The 22,749-nt window shown below is 41.3% G+C and overlaps 1 protein-coding gene across 1 annotated transcript in view; it reads left to right on the top strand.

Moving 5' to 3' along the window:
- mst1rb (macrophage stimulating 1 receptor b) overlaps positions 1-22,749 on the top strand; it is a 41,537-nt gene that overhangs the window by 11,852 nt on the left and 6,936 nt on the right. The window contains exons 3-20 of the mRNA XM_060910475.1: positions 2,453-2,629; positions 4,349-4,471; positions 5,374-5,544; positions 5,911-6,071; positions 6,622-6,763; positions 12,015-12,151; positions 12,246-12,425; positions 12,935-13,034; positions 13,269-13,487; positions 14,018-14,164; positions 14,316-14,469; positions 14,637-14,747; positions 14,902-15,117; positions 17,272-17,358; positions 17,824-18,005; positions 18,102-18,211; positions 18,289-18,454; positions 19,288-19,424. Of these exons, the coding sequence (XP_060766458.1) occupies positions 2,453-2,629; positions 4,349-4,471; positions 5,374-5,544; positions 5,911-6,071; positions 6,622-6,763; positions 12,015-12,151; positions 12,246-12,425; positions 12,935-13,034; positions 13,269-13,487; positions 14,018-14,164; positions 14,316-14,469; positions 14,637-14,747; positions 14,902-15,117; positions 17,272-17,358; positions 17,824-18,005; positions 18,102-18,211; positions 18,289-18,454; positions 19,288-19,424 (2,720 nt within the window). The remainder of the gene's footprint in view (positions 1-2,452; positions 2,630-4,348; positions 4,472-5,373; positions 5,545-5,910; positions 6,072-6,621; positions 6,764-12,014; positions 12,152-12,245; positions 12,426-12,934; positions 13,035-13,268; positions 13,488-14,017; positions 14,165-14,315; positions 14,470-14,636; positions 14,748-14,901; positions 15,118-17,271; positions 17,359-17,823; positions 18,006-18,101; positions 18,212-18,288; positions 18,455-19,287; positions 19,425-22,749) is intronic.

Here is a 22,749-nt window from a genome sequence, read left to right as displayed (position 1 = left end):
ACAGATGCTGATGATGGTCTCGCAGATGAGTCATTAGATTTGATGTATTGCTGCCTTTCGCTGACACCTTTTTTCTGCACACTCTACATGCAGGAGCACCGTCATCAACAAGTTGTCCCTCCGAATTTTTGAAATATCCAAAATATTTCCACACTTCCGATTTTATCCGCTTGGAAGGCGGATAGATGTCTTCATCTTGATGACCACCACAGTCTCCTCCTTCCGCCATGCTTGAACTTCGGACAGTGAGTGAGTGAACTTGAGTGGTGTCGGCGGGAAAACTTGCACGAAAGTTCAAAGTCTCGCGAAAATGGAAGCTATCGCGGTTTTGACACTCAGAAGGTTATGGTCACCGTCAAAATATTTTAGCGCGGTAACCGTGTACACCGGTAATCATGACAGCCCTAGGGCTGACACACAGCTATTCACACCTATGGTCAATTTAGAGCCACTAATTATCCTAACCTGCATGTCTTTGGGGGAAACCGGAGCAAACCCACGCAGACACGGGGAGAACATGCAAACTCCACACAGAAAGGCCGTCACTGGCCACTGGGCTCGAACCCAGGACCTTCTTGGTGTGAGGCAACAGCGCTAACCACTACACCACCGTGCCACCCTATTATATGATTCGTTTATTATTTTATTTGTTTATGATATGATGAGGATTTGTATATATTATATGATCGTGTATCAGTGCTCATGCTTGAGTGTCACAAAACGTGTAATGTTATTTATTACTCGAAGTGTGTATTTTGAGCTTGGTGACAAGTGCGAGAAAGAAATCTCTTTGCTTAGATGTAAAGGAGGAAGAGTGTAGAGTAGTTTTACTCACGTCACAAGCACCTTAGAGCTCCGAGTATTACAGCTTGGACTACTGTTTGGACTCAGACCTGAGACTGACGGTGGCATTAATAAAGTGCCCTCACCTTCGTCCTGGACTTAAGTGAAACCGAGCGCAGCAGCAGAACGAAGATGAAGCGAGACTGCAGCGACTCCTTTCTTATCAGTGATGGTCGGGTCAGGTGATCTCACAGAGTGACACGCCCCTTAGATCTGATCTTTAATTGGTCTGATATTATTTACAGCCTTACGTAACGTAACATCAGCAGTGATTGAAAAGAAGCATGTGAAATGCAGGCCCAAATGAGGTGGAGTATTTAGTTACTGAGGCATCCTTTCTTTTCTTTTCTTTTCTAGACTAAACACTGGACAAAACAAAGTGCTGTCTAAACAAAGCACAAAATACATAAAAGGACACAACAGAACAGTTTAGTGTTTTTTGTTTCGAAGGAAAGCATGACAAATTTTTCTGTTTGGTATTCGGAGGGCATGAACCCAGTCGATCCTTAAGGACTTGAAGCACGTTAACAAGCGAGAAATCGTGTGTGTGATAGTTTCCTCATTCCATTCTTATTATGTCATTGAAAAGGATCTTGCGCAACACATTGTGCAGCATGAGTTTCTTCAAGGAGTTATTAATACTGTAGTTTCTGGCCTCTTGTGAAATTTCACTACCAGCCATGACTGTTTGAGTTGAATAACTGTTTCAGTAAATCAGTACTAAGGTACTTTTTCAGCGTATCCTCTGTGGATTTTTATTTGTGCAACAAGCGTATGTGCATTTTTCATACTTCAGCTCTGTTCCAGACGGCTGTGGGCTGCGAGAGCTTTCATGGTCAGTTGTGTGGGTTGTTCAGAGTCAGGAACCTTTGATTTTGAGCAATTTCCTCACTGGATAAAGTCTCAGAGCTTTCTTTTCTGTTTCTCATCCTTCTGAACGATTTTAGTGAGCATTACATACAGTACATCACGGTTTAGCGCTGAAGCCTTTGCGTTATATGAACCAGACTTGCCATGACTTGACGTGGGCGTGTTTCCCTTGGACAGGATTACAGTCAGAGCATCTTGTCAGATATGATTTTGGAAGACATTGCTGTTATTTTCCACAGAGGTGACTTGTGTATGGAGCTCCCTCAGGGTGATGGTGGGGAATTTAGTTTTGGAGCTGCTTTTGCATTATCTTGCAATAAGAGTGAAGGTTCATGCAAAAGTATTGCAAGGGAACTTAAAATAGCTAAAAAAAAAACCCCACTGTGACTCTGATGGGGCTCTGTGTGATCACGGAGGTTTGTTAGTTTTCTCCTTTTCAACTGGAGGAATTTGAGTCATAATAAAAAGAAAATTAATCAGCAAGCTGAAAAAGGCTGAGTGAAATGCAGCACTCGGATACATTACCATGTCTTCTATGTGCAAAATGGGAGATTTATAACTTGTTTAAAACAAAATAACTACAGCAGAGAGTCTGATTTATCAGTTTCAACTTTTTTAACTGAATTTAACTGATCTGCAGATCTAAATACATCTTTGGAAATATTGCTGGGGGAGAAAAATAATTCCAGACATGATTGCTCAATCTGGTGTGTGTGTGTGTGTGTATGTGTGAGAGCAGAGCATGGAGCATAATGTGAGCTGCAGAGATCAGCCCACTCTGGTGGCCCAGTCATGTTACAGAGTGGATCTGCTCAACAGACAGATGAGAGACACGTTGCTCACCTCCCTGCTCGTCACTACCATCGACAACAAAACCCTCGCTCACATCGGCACGGCCGACGGCAGGCTGCTACAGGTACGACATGCATGACACAACACACGATTCTCACGGAGAAAATGAAACTGAAAAGGAAAATAGTCTGAAATGTAAAAAAAACCAAAACTCCCCCACCATAGGCGATACTGAGTCACATCTGTCTCGAATGGTTGTTTCTGAGATCCTCCTTCTGTACATGCACCTTTTACTGAATAAAGTGCTAAATATCTCATCATTCACCTTTCTGCTGTCAGCTTTGGTGCAGCAGAGAATCTGGCCATCAGGAAACACACCGGAAGAAGAGTGTGTGTGTGGGGTCATACAGTATGATCATTCTTCCGTCATACACTGGATTATTCCATAGTTCAAAGATCATTTCTGCTGTGTCTCAGCATCCTTGTCATGTGTTCTGCCTTCAAAGCCCTTTTGAAAATGTGTCCTCACAGGGACCGTCATAATTATATCAACAACACTGACTTATGATACACCGTAAATTTTCTCCTTCGGACAAAACCCTATCACTAAACCACCAGAACCCTCTAATGTGCCATTTTTAAAATGTTAAAATAATTTCTACAAACCTTCGTTGTACGGTCAGCTCCAGAATGAAAGTGACACTGAAAAAAATCAAAAGTAGACTGTCTTTCAGTTTCATAAAATCGGTGAAATTTTGTTCCATCGGAAATGCGGTCATTGTGATATATGTTTATTTCTGTAATATCTCATAAAATATCAGGCCATTCTGTGGCTGGGAAGTTATTTAATTTGAGGGGATTAAAGCAAATAATGTGCATGAAATCGCTCGCTTGGCGCAGTCAAGCAGACAGAGGAAGTCCGTGTGTGTGTGTGTGTGTGTGTGTGTGCGCATGCGCAGGTTTCCCTTTGAGTGTGCACTGACAGTTCTGTCATTCTGTCACTAAACGAACAGCTGATCACACCGAGGTGCTCGCTGAGCGCCAATATTTATTAGTTTGGTCCTGCGTTTCCTTTCCTTCGTATATAACATAACGTCTTTTCTTCTCGCTTTCTTTCCGTTACTGTAGTCGGTCTTTCACATTTCATTCGCACACTCACGTCCTCCTTTTTTCTCTCCTGTTTCAAATTTGTATCCCACAATGCCTTGCGTGAACGGGGAAAGCCCACCACGTGATGTATGACGTAGTATCTTGAATCGGGTCATGGGGAAGCAGGAAAAAATAGCGGAGAATTTAGGGCCACGTGGAGATAAATTCATTAATTGTTCTGTTTAAAAAAAAAAACTAATAAAATTGGAAGTCTGTGATTCGAATTCAGTAGCTTTCGGTCACTAAACAAAAATAATTGGGTGTCGGGAAAATTATTTTTATGACCTAAACCTGAAAAATATGAAAGGCAGTCTAGCTTTAATTAATTTATGAATAAATAATTAAATGATTATTAAAATCAATATCAGAATGATTCTTAATCATCAGGATGAAAACCTGAAGAGGAAAATTATGCAGAGAACACACTTAATTTCTTGAGTTCACGAACATGTTTGTTTCTTTATGTTGAGAGAAGCGTCTAGTTTGACGTTCTTGACCATAACATGAACGAAATTGCACAAAAACGCCATGCTATTATTCCTTTTCATGAAATACTGTATATCGAGTTATGAAAAAATTAGAAAACAGACATTTTGAGTGGTGCGTCATGTCATATCATGTGTTGCGGGTTATTTATTTTATTTTTTAAATTCACTGTGTTTTGTGTGACATATCGACTCTGTTTGTATTGAAGTTCGTCTTGCGGCGGTCCAGTCCCTTCCTTTTCGCCAACTATTCCCTCGCACACAACCAGAGGGTGTCGTCCACGGCTGCTGTGCTTCTCCCAGACCATCTCCTGTTTGTCGTGGGGAATAAGGTATGAGCTCAGATATGGAGTGACGTTGTTGTTGTTGTTGTTACAGCCATTACCAAAGGTAATCGAGTCATCTCGTGCAATAGTGAACATCTCAGAATCCCCATATGCTGTTACCTTGATACCTTTATGACAGCTGACTTGACATTATCGTGACATTATTGCAGAAATTAGATTATGATTGTCGGGTTAATATCCTTTGCATTATTCAGTGCTGGAAAACATCCAAGATAATACCTGGCTTAACATTCAGCAAGACGAATATCAAATATTTGTTTAGCTGATTGGATTTGAAAGGTGCTTTTTGAGTCAGTGAAACACAGCCTGAGATAGCACGCTTGTGTCGAGCTTTATCATTCAATGAGTGGAGGAAAAATTATCTCGGCGTGAAACACCGCTCTCAGGTTATTGTATAACTTTATCCTTAATGCTTGCATTGTCGTTTGAGACAGCATGGACTTCAGTGACTTTATCATTTTATGAGGTTGATACACTTTAAGATAGACTTTTTACTCATTACCACGTCTCACTGGCTGAATGTTTACACACAAAGATTTTCACCAAATCTTTATACATTTATTCCACCTGCAGAGTCTGCATTTAACAATGAGAAGCGCGTGAGCGGCCGAGGTTCAGCTCAATTTATCTCAGGAAATCGTCATTCGTGTGATTTTTAAACAGATCACAAGAAGAAGAACTGATAACCAAGCTAAAGTTGTTTGACATTTCCGATATTTTGCCTGACATTCAGGAGCGACGATGGTCTGGTTGATGAAAAAGATGCCAAATGCAGAGATTATTCATAGAAATGCTGATATAGGTTAACTTCTCCTCTTGCTCCTGCTTCAGACTTTATTGATGCCCTTTCACAGTTATTTTAAATGAATTTTTACGTTTCTGTCCAGATGATCCAGGTGCCTCAGAGAGGTCCAGGGTGTCTCCATTTCCTCACCTGTGCTGAGTGTCTGAGTGCACCGAGGTTTATGGCTTGTGGCTGGTGTTCTGGACGGTGCACCTGGCAGTCTGAGTGTTCAGGGAACTGGGTCAAAGAGTTTTGCCCACCTGTCATCACTGACGTGAGCTACATGGCCTACACACACACACACACACACACACACACACACACTACAGGGTGTGACTCCTGTTTACATTACAGGTGATACACCAGCAGCACCTACAGTCTCTGCAACAGAGAGGGTTTCCATATTTTTATTGCCACAAGGCTTATCTTATCTTATCTTTTATTCCACCTATGACTTTGCCGTCAGGGTCGGGAAACAATGTCTCATTCCTGTCACGGAAATTAATCAGACGTAAACGAGATTACACACATTACAGAGTTTAAGCCTAAACATGATGAGTAGTTATGAATAATCATCATTCAGTGATCTGTCGACTTTATAACTGTTGACTGTGAAACCGAATCATCATTGCCGTTGTAGTTCTTCCCAAAGACAGCGCCCCCTGATGGTCAGACGGAGGTGTCGCTGTGTGGATTCGAGTTCCAGTCGCCCCACAAACCTGACATCACCACCATGACTCACGTGGTGAAGTTCGGAGAAACCAGCTGCATGGTGTACCCTCAAAAAAGCAACAGCACAGTGTGAGCACACACACACACACACATTTATTTACACAGCTTTTTGTTCATTAAACAAACTCAAGTCCACAAGTACATAAGGCATTTAAGGTAAGAATCAGGAGTCCTCTAAAAACACTCCTTTTTATTTGTGATTAAATAAAGATTTTTAATGTAGCAGGTCATCAAAAAGAAATTAAAAATGTCGTCATTTTTTAAAAAGCTGTTCTTGTTTTTCCTGGCGAGATGACATGATGAAAAAAGAATTATGTAATGCTTGAACTCGACAGGCTGAATCCAGCTCAGTACTCAAGTCTGGAAAAGAAACTGTTCTGCTTCAAGGGATTTTTTAAAAATAAAGATGTCTTTAGATTTACAATTTTAATCGTAAAATTAAAGTAAAAATAGTTCCGTTCCAGAAAATATATCTTGCTGTAATATTTTTGCAGCTATTTTACGCCTTTGATTATGTTATTAACATGTAGTATGGAGTTATTCGTAATTTAAGTACATTCACTCTGTACACAGGACTATTTGAATATTTTCAGCAGGATTTTTGCGTGTATGTCCACAGGCTGATGTGTAAGATCCGGTCCGGGGTAACGGAGCCTCCGTTTAATAAGCCGATTAACGTCACAGTGAGCGTGCGTGAGGATCGCAAGGAAGGCCCTTACTTCATCAACGGGACTGACGAAATGCCCGGATTCACATTTGTGGTATTTTATTTGATCGACATAAAAAAAATCCACATATAAATGTTTAATGATTGAGAGTTTATACTTAATTTAAAACAAATTCAGAAATATTTGCTGAATGTAAGAAATTAGGTCTGAAGAAGTGTGTGTACTTTATGGTGTACTTTATTTCTGTATGTCATCTATCAATGTCTTTTTGTCTCAGAGTATCATTGTTGGTCTTTCATTGCGCCTGGGTATTGGAGTATATTACATTATGGACTCGACCCTACAATGCCATTATATAATTAGGATACATATTTAACTGTCCTGGATCGAACTGTGTTAGAAAACCTGAAATCAGGGCTCGAAATTAACTTTTTTTCTTTGTGTCCCCCAGTGGTCCCGAATTCTGTGTTGTATTGTCCCGAATGGAAGCAATAGTGTCCCCATTTTTTTCCTCTCTGAAATAACCAGTGGTTAATATTATCATATGAAGTTACTATTATATTTGTAACTATGTGATTTTGAACCCTTTATATCATTTAAGACACAAGCGACACATGTCCTATACATCATCTACTTCAAAATTACAGTTATTGCATTTTCAGTTTATTAAACTTTGGCGATCTCACTGTATGAATAGATACCCGTTTATTTAAAGGGGCCAACTAGCTCATTCAGAAAATGTTTCAACTCACTACATCTGCAGTACACTTTAGTTGAAAATAAGACCCCTTTTATGTTCATTTCATCTACTTATACCTTGAATATCTGTTGGCACTTATAAGGCCAACTTATCATTTTCACCATTACCGTTATCCATAGCCCTGTGATGACCTGGCGACTTGTCCAGGGTGAACCCCGCCTTTCGCCCGTAGTCAGCTGGGATAGGCTCCAGCTTGCCTGCAACCCTGTAGAACAGGATAAAGCAGCTACAGATAATGAGATGAGATGAGATGAGACCGTTATCCATTTTTATGAACTTTCCGTTATCCATTACCGTTATCCATTTTTATGAACTTTCCGTTATCCATTTTATGAACTTTCCGTTATCCATTACCGTTATCCATTTTTATGAACTTTCCGTTATCCATTACCGTTATCCATTTTTATGAACTTTCCGTTATCCATTACCGTTATCCATTTTTATGAACTTTCCGTTATCCATTTTATGAACTTTCCGTTATCCATTACCGTTATCCATTTTTATGAACTTTCCGTTATCCATTACCGTTATCCATTTTTATGAACTTTCCGTTATTCATTTTATGAACTTTCCGTTATCCATTACCGTTATCCATTTTTATGAACTTTCCGTTATCCATTTTTATGAACTTTCCGTTATCCATTACCGTTATCCATTTTTATGAACTTTCCGTTATCCATTTTATGAACTTTCCGTTATCCATTACCGTTATCCATTTTATGAACTTTCCGTTATCCATTTTATGAACTTTCCGTTATCCATTACCGTTATCCATTTTATGAACTTTCCGTTATCCATTTTATGAACTTTCCGTTATCCATTACCGTTATCCATTTTATGAACTTTCCGTTATCCATTTTTATGAACTTTCCGTTATCCATTTTTATGAACTTTCCGTTATCCATTTTATGAACTTTCCGTTATCCATTACCGTTATCCATTTTTATGAACTTTCCGTTATCCATTACCGTTATCCATTTTTATGAACTTTCCGTTATCCATTACCGTTATCCATTTTTATGAACTTTCCGTTATCCATTTTATGAACTTTCCGTTATCCATTACCGTTATCCATTTTTATGAACTTTCCGTTATCCATTACCGTTATCCATTTTTATGAACTTTCCGTTATCCATTTTATGAACTTTCCGTTATCCATTACCGTTATCCATTTTTATGAACTTTCCGTTATCCATTTTTATGAACTTTCCGTTATCCATTACCGTTATCCATTTTTATGAACTTTCCGTTATCCATTACCGTTATCCATTTTTATGAACTTTCCGTTATCCATTTTATGAACTTTCCGTTATCCATTACCGTTATCCATTTTTATGAACTTTCCGTTATCCATTACCGTTATCCATTTTTATGAACTTTCCGTTATCCATTTTATGAACTTTCCGTTATCCATTACCGTTATCCATTTTTATGAACTTTCCGTTATCCATTACCGTTATCCATTTTTATGAACTTTCCGTTATCCATTTTATGAACTTTCCGTTATCCATTACCGTTATCCATTTTTATGAACTTTCCGTTATCCATTACCGTTATCCATTTTTATGAACTTTCCGTTATCCATTACCGTTATCCATTTTTATGAACTTTCCGTTATCCATTTTATGAACTTTCCGTTATCCATTACCGTTATCCATTTTTATGAACTTTCCGTTATCCATTACCGTTATCCATTTTTATGAACTTTCCGTTATCCATTTTATGAACTTTCCGTTATCCATTACCGTTATCCATTTTTATGAACTTTCCGTTATCCATTACCGTTATCCATTTTTATGAACTTTCCGTTATTCATTTTATGAACTTTCCGTTATCCATTACCGTTATCCATTTTTATGAACTTTCCGTTATCCATTTTTATGAACTTTCCGTTATCCATTACCGTTATCCATTTTTATGAACTTTCCGTTATCCATTTTATGAACTTTCCGTTATCCATTACCGTTATCCATTTTATGAACTTTCCGTTATCCATTTTATGAACTTTCCGTTATCCATTACCGTTATCCATTTTATGAACTTTCCGTTATCCATTTTATGAACTTTCCGTTATCCATTACCGTTATCCATTTTATGAACTTTCCGTTATCCATTTTTATGAACTTTCCGTTATCCATTTTTATGAACTTTCCGTTATCCATTTTATGAACTTTCCGTTATCCATTACCGTTATCCATTTTTATGAACTTTCCGTTATCCATTACCGTTATCCATTTTTATGAACTTTCCGTTATCCATTACCGTTATCCATTTTTATGAACTTTCCGTTATCCATTTTATGAACTTTCCGTTATCCATTACCGTTATCCATTTTTATGAACTTTCCGTTATCCATTACCGTTATCCATTTTTATGAACTTTCCGTTATCCATTTTATGAACTTTCCGTTATCCATTACCGTTATCCATTTTTATGAACTTTCCGTTATCCATTTTTATGAACTTTCCGTTATCCATTACCGTTATCCATTTTTATGAACTTTCCGTTATCCATTACCGTTATCCATTTTTATGAACTTTCCGTTATCCATTTTATGAACTTTCCGTTATCCATTACCGTTATCCATTTTTATGAACTTTCCGTTATCCATTACCGTTATCCATTTTTATGAACTTTCCGTTATCCATTTTATGAACTTTCCGTTATCCATTACCGTTATCCATTTTTATGAACTTTCCGTTATCCATTACCGTTATCCATTTTTATGAACTTTCCGTTATCCATTTTATGAACTTTCCGTTATCCATTACCGTTATCCATTTTTATGAACTTTCCGTTATCCATTACCGTTATCCATTTTTATGAACTTTCCGTTATCCATTACCGTTATCCATTTTTATGAACTTTCCGTTATCCATTTTATGAACTTTCCGTTATCCATTACCGTTATCCATTTTTATGAACTTTCCGTTATCCATTACCGTTATCCATTTTTATGAACTTTCCGTTATCCATTTTATGAACTTTCCGTTATCCATTACCGTTATCCATTTTTATGAACTTTCCGTTATCCATTTTATGAACTTTCCGTTATCCATTACCGTTATCCATTTTATGAACTTTCCGTTATCCATTTTATGAACTTTCCGTTATCCATTACCGTTATCCATTTTATGAACTTTCCGTTATCCATTTTATGAACTTTCCGTTATCCATTACCGTTATCCATTTTATGAACTTTCCGTTATCCATTTTTATGAACTTTCCGTTATCCATTACCGTTATCCATTTTTATGAACTTTCCGTTATCCATTTTATTAACTTTCCGTTATCCATTACCGTTATCCATTTTTATGAACTTTCCGTTATCCATTACCGTTATCCATTTTTATGAACTTTCCGTTATCCATTTTATGAACTTTCCGTTATCCATTTTATGAACTTTCGCTGCCGAAACGTGGGTGCAAATGTTAGCAACATCAGCATAGTGGCAGGTCCGAGCCTAGTTGTGCTGCTGACTGACTAAACTTTCTGAACTAGAAAGACACCAAGAAAACTCACTTATTCTGTTGAACGGTATCTTCCGTCAATATCATCCACATCATTCCTGTTGTATTTTATAACGTGTCTAACAGTGTTCATTCAGTTGCTAGCGTTGCCTGCAGACCAGGCGATGACACTTTGGATCCTGAAGGTCCCGGAGACGTTATGTCCGGGCTTTCAGTTTCTTCCCCGCGGTCGGTCCGCTTCAACCACTTCAGCATTTTTGTTCTGGCAAGAGTCGGCGCAGCGTGTGCGGTAGCAATTCCATTCCAAGTCCATATAATGCGGACTCCGGCCGAAGATTCTAGAACAGAATGCGCTGCTCTGTAGCCTACGGATGCAGGTGCATCGAAAGTGTAGCTACTATGTATTTTTCGCTGTTAACGTTTTAAAATTAAAATTGACAAATTAGGTGAATGTCTACGTGTGTGTTACGGCTTTGTAAATAATATTAATGTAGAACTTTTTTTCTAGATCTATTTTTTTCCATTGTCCCGGGATTGTCCCAGATATGATAATTTTGTGTCCCGATGACATTTTTTATGGTCCCCGGGACATCGGGACACCGTTAGTTTCGAGCGCTGCCTGAAATGCGCAAAAAAAAAAAGTCCTGCATGAAGAGGGTGGATGTTGCATCCTCAGTAAACAAGAACACATTGCCCTGGTCCATGTCATAACATAATATTGTCTTCTCGTGATTTTTTTTTCCCTCACAACATGTATTAAATAATATTTTGCTGTTGTGAAACATTTTTTTTCTCCCTTTTCTCCTACTTGCTAATTCCCAAACCCATCCACTAACCAACTGGAGTGTTTCCTTCGAGACAGGAGACTCCACCACAGCGTTGCTCCTGTGATGTAACAGGGCAGCGTAACACACTCTGAGGAAAGGACTTCCTGCCCTCTTCTACATACAGTATATGATCTCAGAGTTGTACACAATTTTCATGTGTGTTGCCCCTTCCACTCAGACAGCACAGCCAGTTTAGCTCTCTTGGACACTCTTAAACTGAAGTTTGAATGATTTTTTTTTAGCGAGTTGTCTGTAACAGCACTGTGTCCTGTGTCTGTGTGTCTCAGCTGCCCAACATCACAGAGGTGCAGCCGGATTACGGTCCCATGAATGGAGGCACCTTGATCAACATCACCGGAGATTTTTTACACTCGGGGAAGACCAGAAAGGTCACCCTGGATGGCGAAGTTTGTCATATCAAAGGGTGTGTGTATGTGCATGTGACCAAAATGTCTTTTCCCGGTACAAGAAGTAAATGCTCATGAGTGAACGAGTAAACGCTGTGTTCTGTCCTGCAGCGTGTCTGTCATCCAGGAGACCCTGTCCTCCATCCTGTGTCTTTCTGACCATGTCCATGAGGTGAAGGATGTCGTGCTGCAAGTCTACATCGATAAGTTTCGCATTTCCACTACCAGAGTGTTCCGCTACAAGGAGACGCCCGAGATCCACTCCGTACAGCCCGACTGCAGCTTCAACAAGTACGACATGTCGTGTTTTCACAGCAGGCCTCTCTTAAATACATCTCATCTCATTATCTCTAGCTGCTTTATCCTGTTCTACAGGGTCGCAGGCAAGCTGGAGCCTATCCCAGCTGACTACGGGCGAAAGGCGGGGTACACCCTGGACAAGTCGCCAGGTCATCACAGGGCTGACACATAGACACAGACAACCATTCACACTCACATTCACACCTACGCTCAATTTAGAGTCACCAGTTAACCTAACCTGCATGTCTTTGGACTGTGGGGGAAACCGGAGCACCCGGAGGAAACCCACACGGACACGGGGAGAACATGCAAACTCCGCACAGAAAGGCCCTCGCTGGCCACGGGGCTCGAACCCAGACCTTCTTGCTGTGAGGTGACAGCGTTAACCACTACACCACCGTGCCGCCCCTCTTAAATACATCTTTAGAGTCAATTCCATCACCACACTCGTCATTCAGGCTCTTTTTAATTATTTTCATTTCTCCATCTTTGATCTGTAGCGGCTCGCGAATCACGATCGAAGGGAAAAACCTGGACTCTGTCTACAGGACCATCATCCACTTCAAACCCAAAGAGAGCCACCTGAAACCAGTTTCCACTGTAAGGCCTGGCCTTCCATTGAGTTTTTTTTTTTTTTAATGGTTTGCAAATTATCTTGGGTTTTATTTATTTATGTGCCTAAATATAAATAACCCTGAGTGAGAACCTTCGTCTTAACCCGATATCCGGTACACAAGTGATGGACTGTTGTTCAAGACCAATTACCCAAAGGTCTAATTGTCCTTCAGGATATAAGCTTTATCTCTGTGCCTCATGCTTTTTTTTTTTTCCTAGGAATGCATTGGAAAAGCCAAGTCCACCCGTATGGAGTGTGTGACTCCCGTCTTCCCCAGAGATGAGACGGAAGAAGGAGAGCTCTCCTTTGACATGGATGGAGCTGTGGGTCTGTGGAAGCAGGACTTCTCCTATCACCCCTACGGCAGACCCATTCCGTTTGAGACTGAGGGGCACATTCTCACACTCTATCCTGGGTTTGATGAAGTTTCTTTACATGTGCGTGGGCTACAGGCGCTGTGTGTGTGTGTGTGTGTGTGCGTGCTGACATTTTGGTTTAACCTCACTTTGACCTTTGACTCACAGTGGGATCATGTGAGATAGTATCGGTCAGTGCAAAACATTGAAACTGTTAATGTATGTGGAAAGCCCGGACTTTTATAGGCTACTTTTCCAGTCATGGAAAAGACCTGGAAAGTGGGAATTATGCACTTGGAAATGTCCCAGAAATGAGTGAAGTTCCGGAAAAGTGCAGTACACATTAAGCTATCTATGTCACATCACCCTGCAGAGTAGGTCTTTTTAAAAGTTGGAAAATGTCATCCAACATGTCAGTAATCTCATATTTGCTCACGAACAAGAATTATTTTTCATCGCCACTTTGTGTATCTGATTGGCTAAAAAAAAAAACATCTTGGGTGAAACCAGCCTTATTTGAACTGATAAGATTCCCGAGTGTGTTTTTAATAAGTGGATTTGTTATATTTATGATGCTGTACTCTGTGTGTGTGTGTGTGTGTGTGAGACAGCACCAGAAGCTGAACCTGGTGAATTCCTGCATGAAGATTACCATGACCGTCGGAGGGGTCGATTGTGGAGCGAAGGTTTTGGATAACGAGATCACCTGCCGCATCCCCAAAAACCTCACCATCCCTAACGAGGGCTTACCTGTGAAGGTGAGTCCTCTGAGATGAGATTGTTACACCAGCGATCTCAGTCTCTTCTGGCTGTTTACTGAGTGTGATGATTTTTTAAGGTGGTTCATTTTTTTTTTGAGTCTTAGTCATGCTGATATTTTTTTAAATCTTTTTTTTCCCATTTGTGAAGATTACGGTCAATGGCCACGTTCATGCCGTGGGCACGGTCGTCCTGGTGAGCAACCACTATGTAGTGGGTATCGTGCTCGGCATCCTGGGAGCTCTGGTGGCCGGTGCAGTGCTGGCTTATGTCACCATGAAACACCTAAGGAAGAAGAAGACCGGTGAGGCAGAATTGTGCCTTTTTTTATTTTTATTTTTTTTTGTCAGTGATTCAGTCGAGTTGATGCAGTCCAAATAATTTTGGTGCAAGTAAATTTCCCTTCCTGCTAAAATAATTAAAACCCTTATGTGTGCAAGATTAAACAAAATCGTCTTGTCTAATGTGCAGCTTCTCTGGCTGAGAGTCGGCTTTCCCACTACTCTCACAATCACAGTCTCTCAGGCAACGGCAACGTCGAGCTCCTGCCTCTCGGAGACTACAGACGAAGTGAGAATAGAGGTGAGACCACTCTTGAGCTTTGTAAATTTTTTTCTGTACACATCAGATTTCATGGCTTTAGAGAATCCCAAGTTAAAAAAATCAAACAAATGACAGCAAAGTGCTATTCACTGGGATTCCACTATATTTTTACATGACGTGTATTACGCTCCAGGAGAACATGGCTTCAGTACGAGCACTGCGTCTCCCGTGCCTGTAGCGTTTCAAGGACTGGCCTACAGCAACACGCTGGACCCCAGCCTCAACCCGCTCTTGCCTTCCAAGAAAATTTCTATCTCAAGCTTCCACCCTGAGCTCCTGGAGGAGGTGAAGGACGTCCTCATCCCGGCGTCCATGCTGAACGTACAGTACCATCAGATCATCGGGAAAGGTACGCTCCTGAGCTGCAGGTGCACTTTGAACACCTTATTAAGCACTCTAATATCACGTCATGATGATATGAGCTGATATGCAGTTTCTTTTACCACATCGTGATGTTAACACAGTGTCTAATTACAACCCCGATTCCAAAAAAAGTTGGGACAAAGTACAAATTGTAAATAAAAATGGAATGCAATAATTTACAAATCTCAAAAACTGATATTGTATTCACAGTAGAACATAGACAACATATCAAATGTCAAAAGTGACACATTTTGAAATTTCATGCCAAATATTGGCTCATTTGAAATTTTATGACCGCAACACATCTCAAAAAAGTTGGGACAGGGGCAATAAGAGGCTGGAAAAGTTAAAGGTACAAAAAAGGAACAGCTGGAGGACCAAATTGCAACTCATTAGGTCAATTGGCAATAGGTCATTAACATGACTGGGTATAAAAAGAGCATCTTGGAGTGGCAGCGGCTCTCAGAAGTAAAGATGGGAAGAGGATCACCAATCCCCCTAATTCTGCGCCAACAAATAGTGGAGCAATATCAGAAAGGAGTTCGACAGTGTAAAATTGCAAAGAGTTTGAACATATCATCATCTACAGTGCATAATATCATCAAAAGATTCAGAGAATCTGGAAGAATCTCTGTGCGTAAGGGTCAAGGCCGGAAAACCATACTGGGTGCCCGTGATCTTCGGGCCCTTAGACGGCACTGCATCACATACAGGCATGCTTCTGTATTGGAAATCACAAAATGGGCTCAGGAATATTTCCAGAGAACATTATCTGTGAACACAATTCACCGTGCCATCCGCCGTTGCCAGCTAAAACTCTATAGTTCAAAGAAGAAGCCGTATCTAAACATGATCCAGAAGCGCAGACGTCTTCTCTGGGCCAAGGCTCATTTAAAATGGACTGTGGCAAAGTGGAAAACTGTTCTGTGGTCAGACGAATCAAAATTTGAAGTTCTTTATGGAAATCAGGGACGCCGTGTCATTCGGACTAAAGAGGAGAAGGACGACCCAAGTTGTTATCAGCGCTCAGTTCAGAAGCCTGCATCTCTGATGGTATGGGGTTGCATTAGTGCGTGTGGCATGGGCAGCTTACACATCTGGAAAGACACCATCAATGCTGAAAGGTATATCCAGGTTCTAGAGCAACATATGCTCCCATCCAGACGACGTCTCTTTCAGGGAAGACCTTGCATTTTCCAACATGACAATGCCAAACCACATACTGCATCAATTACAGCATCATGGCTGCGTAGAAGAAGGGTCCGGGTACTGAACTGGCCAGCCTGCAGTCCAGATCTTTCACCCATAGAAAACATTTGGCGCATCATAAAACGGAAGATACGACAAAAAAGACCTAAGACAGTTGAGCAACTAGAATCCTACATTAGACAAGAATGGGTTAACATTCCTATCCCTAAACTTGAGCAACTTGTCTCCTCAGTCCCCAGACGTTTACAGACTGTTGTAAAGAGAAAAGGGGATGTCTCACAGTGGGAAACATGGCCTTGTCCCAACTTTTTTGAGATGTGTTGTCATGAAATTTAAAATCACCAAATTTTTCTCTTTAAATGATACATTTTCTCAGTTTAAACATTTGATATTTCATCTATGTTCTATTCTGAATAAAATATGGAATTTTGAAACTTCCACATCATTGCATTCCGTTTTTATTTACAATTTGTACTTTGTCCCAAGGCGGCATGGTGGTGTAGTGGTTAGCGCTGTCGCCTCACAGCAAGAAGGTCCGGGTTTGAGCCCCGTGGCCGGCGGGGCCTTTCTGTGCGGAGTTTGCATGTTCTCCCCGTGTCCGTGTGGGCTTCCTCCGGGTGCTCCGGTTTCCCCCACAGTCCAAAGACATGCAGGTTAGGTTAACTGGTGACTCTAAATTGAGCGTAGGTGTGAATGTGAGTGTGAATGGTTGTCTGTGTCTATGTGTCAGCCCTGTGATGACCTGGCGACTTGTCCAGGGTGAACCCCGCCTTTCGCCCGTAGTCAGCTGGGATAGGCTCCAGCTCGCCTGCGACCCTGTAGAACAGGATAAAGCGGCTACAGATAATGAGATGAGATGAGACTTTGTCCCAACTTTTTTGGAATCGGGGTTGTATTTGGGTATCAGATTTTAGCACTGTTTTGTTTGCAGGTCACTTCGGCACAGTTTACCACGGTTACCTAACCACCGACCACAACAAATGGGAAACCCACTGTGCTGTGAAGTCACTCAGTAACAGTAAGTACCTGTGATAAGCTCATACTCGAAGTATTGCGCAACACTGGCACAGCGTTGGTAATTGGTCAGACGTCGCCACAACTTCCTTTTGGGTCGCTTTTGCTGATTCAGATTAATCATGGTAGGAATAGGTATAGAGTGTCTTACAAAACTGACAGGTCACACATTTTTCAAAAAGTGAAATGGTGGCAGATTGCAACCATAGATCGGTCAGTGTGAGAAATGTTTGACTCAGAGTCTCAGTATGAGTGCTGCTATGATATATGTTCTTAAAATCCACCAAAAGTAGGACGGTACACTATGACGGTAAGCTCACAGGACAGCTCCAAATGTGGTAGTTGTGATCATGAAATGCAAACAAGGCATGTATTTATGAACTAAAATACGCAAACAGGATAAGATCACTGCCCAGCGATCCAGTGATGGACGTCTCTGCGATAATCATCTCTCCGTCTCTGTGTTCAGGGATAACAGACGTGGAGGAGGTTGAGCAGTTTTTGAAGGAGGGGATTCTGATGAAGGCTTTCCACCACACTAATGTGCTCTCTCTGCTGGGCATCCTGTTGCCTCATGAAGGGCTCCCCTTAGTGGTGCTGCCTTACATGAAGCATGGAGACCTGCGTCACTTCATACGCTGTGAGAACAGGGTGAGTGATGACCCGCGGACCAGAGAGGCTCTTAATCATCTCTGACGCGCAGGGTGTCGTTATTATTCTTACCGCTAACCTTGTTCTTTACCCCAGAGCCCTACAGTCAAGGACCTGATTGGCTTCGGGCTTCAGGTTGCCAAGGGGATGGAGTATTTGGCGCAGAAGAAGTTTGTGCACAGAGACCTAGCTGCCCGCAACTGCATGTGAGCCTAAAACACGCTATTATTATTATTATTATTACTATTTCAGTAGTTTGTGATGATGTCTGTTGCTCCTGCAGGCTGGACGAGTCATACACGGTGAAGGTGGCGGACTTTGGCATGGCTCGTGACGTGTTCGATAAGGAGTACTACAGCATCCAGGACCACAGGAAAGCGAAGCTGCCTGTCAAATGGATGGCCATCGAGAGCCTGCAGACGCAAAAATTCACATCCAAATCTGACGTGGTGAGACACAGAAAGACGCAGAGGGGTGGGCGTGGAAACATTCCACTGTAGCAAGTCAGCGTGATACCTCAGCGCTGGGGAATTCTCAAATCTGAAAGAGTGGATTAATTTCCTGACGGACTGTAATTCAAATCACACGTTTTAATATAAACACTTAAGTCTCTTGTTATTTAACAAAGAATAACATAGCATTCATTCAGTGAAGCTTTCTGTCAGTAGGCGTTTATATCACGTGTGTAGGTGTAGTCTCCGGCGTCGGCGCTTTGGATAGTTCAGTACGCCTTCAGGACTGAGGATTTTATGCTGTAACTTTTATGCTGAAAACTTGTGCTGTTTTTCGCTCAACTTCACGAGAGGTAAAAAGAAAGAAAAGCTGGTGAAGGAACAAGGCGAGAACACTAACTTGTCTTGTAGATGTTTTGTAACCATGCATTATCCATACCGCTTATCCATCAGGGTCAGGCGAGAGGCGGGGTCAACCCTGGGCAGGTCACCAATCTATCGCAAGGCTTAACTGTAATTATAAATGATTGCAACACACTGTGATTTTTAATCAAACATCAAAAACAGCAAAACTGTCAACAAATTGCTCTGGTGGTGTGGTGCAAGAGTGAAAATGACACACTTCGGGACATGTTATCAGAAAATATTCACATCTGCTCCTTCCCGATTGTGGATTAATTTCCTATAACAGCACAGCACATCACATCACGTTTTATTCCTCCTCCAACTCCCTCAATCATTGTGGATCTTTTTTTTTTTAATTACTTAATCACTTCCTGTCTTTGTCACTCACCAAATTTGCATTTCTTTGTTTTTCTTGCTCTCTCTAGTGGTCCTTTGGGGTTCTGTTGTGGGAGTTATTGACGCGAGGAGCGAGCCCTTACCCAGAGGTCGACCCATATGACATCACACATTTCCTCTTAAAGGGGCGGCGACTTCCTCAGCCACAGTATTGTCCTGATCCACTGTGAGGAGTTTTTTTTTCTCTTTGTTTGTTTGTTTAAACTCTGATGCTTCACCTGCTTTAAGTTAAACTCAAATGCAGTTTGATGAGTGATTGGCCCAGGCTGTTACCTTCATGGGCGATTGAAGCGATTGTTTATTAATATTAGTCTCATCTCATCTCATTATCTGTAGCCGCTTTATCCTGTTCTACAGGGTTGCAGGCAAGCTGGAGCCTATCCCAGCTGACTACGGGCGAAAGGCAGGGTACACCCTGGACAAGTCGCCAGGTCATCACAGGGCTGACACATAGACACAGACAACCATTCACACTCACATTCACACCTACGGTCAATTTAGAGTCACCAGTTACCCTAACCTGCATGTCTTTGGACTGTGGGGGAAACCGGAGCACCCGGAGGAAACCCACGCGGACACGGGGAGAACATGCAAACTCCGCACAGAAAGGCCCTCGCCGGCCACGGGGCTCGAACCCGGACCTTCTTGCTGTGAGGCGACAGTGCTGACCACTACACCACCGTGCCGCCTTAATTATTAGTTTCCAGCCTAAAAAAATTACAGATAAATGTTTCTACAGTTCATGGAGACAGTTAGAGTCTTTAGAAATAATTTTGATCAGTTCAGTAGGTTTGGTTTCGAGTAATAATCATGACCATTAAAAAATGTAAATCAGTAACAGTCCAGTCCAAGTCACCAAAGTAAAGAGTGTGGAAGATTCTAGAGAAGGTGCATAACATTGGTGTACAATTTGATTTGGAGTAATACATTTAACCATTCAAAATATATTGGAGTTTTAACAACAAAAAGGTTGAGAAATTTTGATTTCTGACATTCCCAACGTTTTTTCCTTTACTCTTTTTACCATGACAGGAAAAAAAAAAACAGTTTTGGAGTTTGATGATGGGGAATTGAACTTGTCACTGATTTAGAGAAGTCAACTTGCTCTGCAATACATTTCAGTCTCCTCAAAAGCTAATGAAAACAGAGCAGTTTTAAGTGTAGATTTAAAGACTATAACAGGAAAAAGAACACTGAATGTGTAATGGTAAGCTCATCCAGAGCCTCGGTGCTGCCACTGAGAATACCCGGTCATCCTTTGTTTTCAACCGTGACCTTTGAGTGGTCAAAAGAAGCTGTATAGAGGACTTCAGCGAGCTTGATGCAGGAAGTGGACTTGGCAAATCAGCAATATAAGAAGGAGCTATAACTCATGCAGGGCTTTAAAAATGAATCATAAAATCTTCAACTGAATCTTGTACTTTAGACAGCCAAAGGAGGGAAGCCAGAACTGGAGTAATAAGGTCCTTCTTCTTTGCACCAGTTAAAAATCGTGCAGCAGTGAGTTACAGTAAACTAAACGAGACAAAATTAAAGTATGAACAAGTTTTCTCTGTCCTGAGAAGAGCAGTATGGCTGATTTTTTTTTTTTTGAAATAATAATAATTTAAATTTATATAGCGCCTTTCTCAAACCCAAGGACGCTTTACACAGGAGTTATACACACACACAAAAAAAAGGCCACACTAGGAAGAGTAGTGTAGGTAAAGAGAAAAGTTTTCAAGTTAGCTTTGAAGGAAGAGAGAGTGGAAGAGTCATGAAGCGATTGTGGTAACGAGTTCCAGAGTTTAGGAGCAGCAACACTGAATGATCTGCCACCCATAGATGCCAGTTTAAAACGTGGGACAGTCAGAAGTCCACAGACAGAAGATCTGAGGGAGCGGGAGGGACAGTACAAATGAATTAGCTCACAGAGATAGGAAGGGGTGAGACCATGAAGAACCTTATAGGTTAAAAGCAAGATTTTGTATTTAATCCGAGAGATAACTGGCAACCAGTGCAGTTGCTGTAAAACAGGAGTGATGTGAGCAGTGCGCTTGGTGAGTGTGAGGACTCGAGCTCCTCCAAATTGTCCAAAGTTGGGTAAAATGACCCACAGCATTCATTCATTCATTCATTCATTGTAACATCAGAGGCAAAAATGACACCAAGATTTCTGGCATAAGGTCTAACATGTTGAGACAAAGAACCCAGATTTCCCAGAATACTTTGAGTCAGTTTATTTGGTCCTCATCACCTGATTTAAAAAAAAAAAAATTAGATTTGCAGACATTTAGGCCCACTTTACATGGGGACGGTCTGAAACAAAAACGCAAAAGTCCGTTTTCGTTCTCTCTTTTTTCCACGTCTACACGACTGTTTTCAAGGAGGAAATCTGCGTCTATACGGTGACGCATAAATGTGTGGAATTCAATTGGATGTGCATGCCAGGCGGCTAGGTGGTGCTGTGAAAGACCTCCGCTATGTCTGCACGCATGCGCAACGTCTTCCGTCTTGTCTGATCTGCACATCTGCGCCGCGAAAACTTTGACTACTCTGGCTATGGTAAGTAAAAAGGTAAGTAAAAAAGTAAGCGCATGCTATACCCGCCTCTGTTCATTAACGGTATATGTGCAGATTCGGTATAGATGTTCGAAGGACTCCTGGACGTTTATTAAAGCTGCCAGAGCAGCTTGAAGGTCCGTTGGATCGATGTAATCAGACATGCTCTTACTTTTTTACTTACTTTCTTACTTCCCGGGCTGGCATGTACAGTATATGACATATGTATGATGTAAACGCGTACCCGACGTGAGCAGATCCGAGCAGAGTTTCGCGTATTGGGTAGTTTAGACGGATATGCAACAGGGGCTGTTTTTAACTTATCCACTCTGGAAGGCGTTTTCAATTTTTTCCGTTTTTCAGCCTCGGAAACGCCGTCCCCATGTAGACGAAAGGCACTTCCGATAAAATATTTAGTCGTTTTTACCCGGCAGCGTCCTCGTGTAAACGAGCCCTTAGTTGGAAGAAATCTTTAAACATTCAACATTTGATAACATGCAGGCAATCCTGAGGCCTGTGTAGAGAGTCTGGATCATTAGGTCGCAAGGGGAAATACGTCTGTGTCTCATCAGCATTATGATCAAAACCAACGTTATGTTTCATTTATTGTTTGAGATAAGAAACAAATCACTTTCATGCTGCACCTTGAAGACCAACACAATGTTTCAAAGATTTTTTGGGGGGCTTTTTCCACCTTTATTGGATAGGACAGTGTAGAGACAGGAAATGAGCAGGAGAGAGAGACGGGAAGGGATTAGGAAATTACCTCGGGTCGGAGTCGAACCCGGGTCCCCGGATTTATGGCATGGCATTTTATCCAACTGAGCCACGACGCCCCCCGACACAACGTTTCAAACGTGCGATCAGCAAATCATGGTCCGCAGTGTCGAAGGCTGCGCTGAGGTCGAACAAAATTATAATTTCATGGCACAATTATCAGATTCGGTAGC

Source organism: Neoarius graeffei, chromosome 26, assembly GCF_027579695.1.
Source record: "Neoarius graeffei isolate fNeoGra1 chromosome 26, fNeoGra1.pri, whole genome shotgun sequence".
NCBI classification, from domain to species: Eukaryota; Metazoa; Chordata; class Actinopteri; order Siluriformes; family Ariidae; genus Neoarius; species Neoarius graeffei.
The sequence above is the reverse complement of the archived record's forward strand: the minus strand, read 5'-3'. Positions and strand labels throughout refer to the sequence as shown.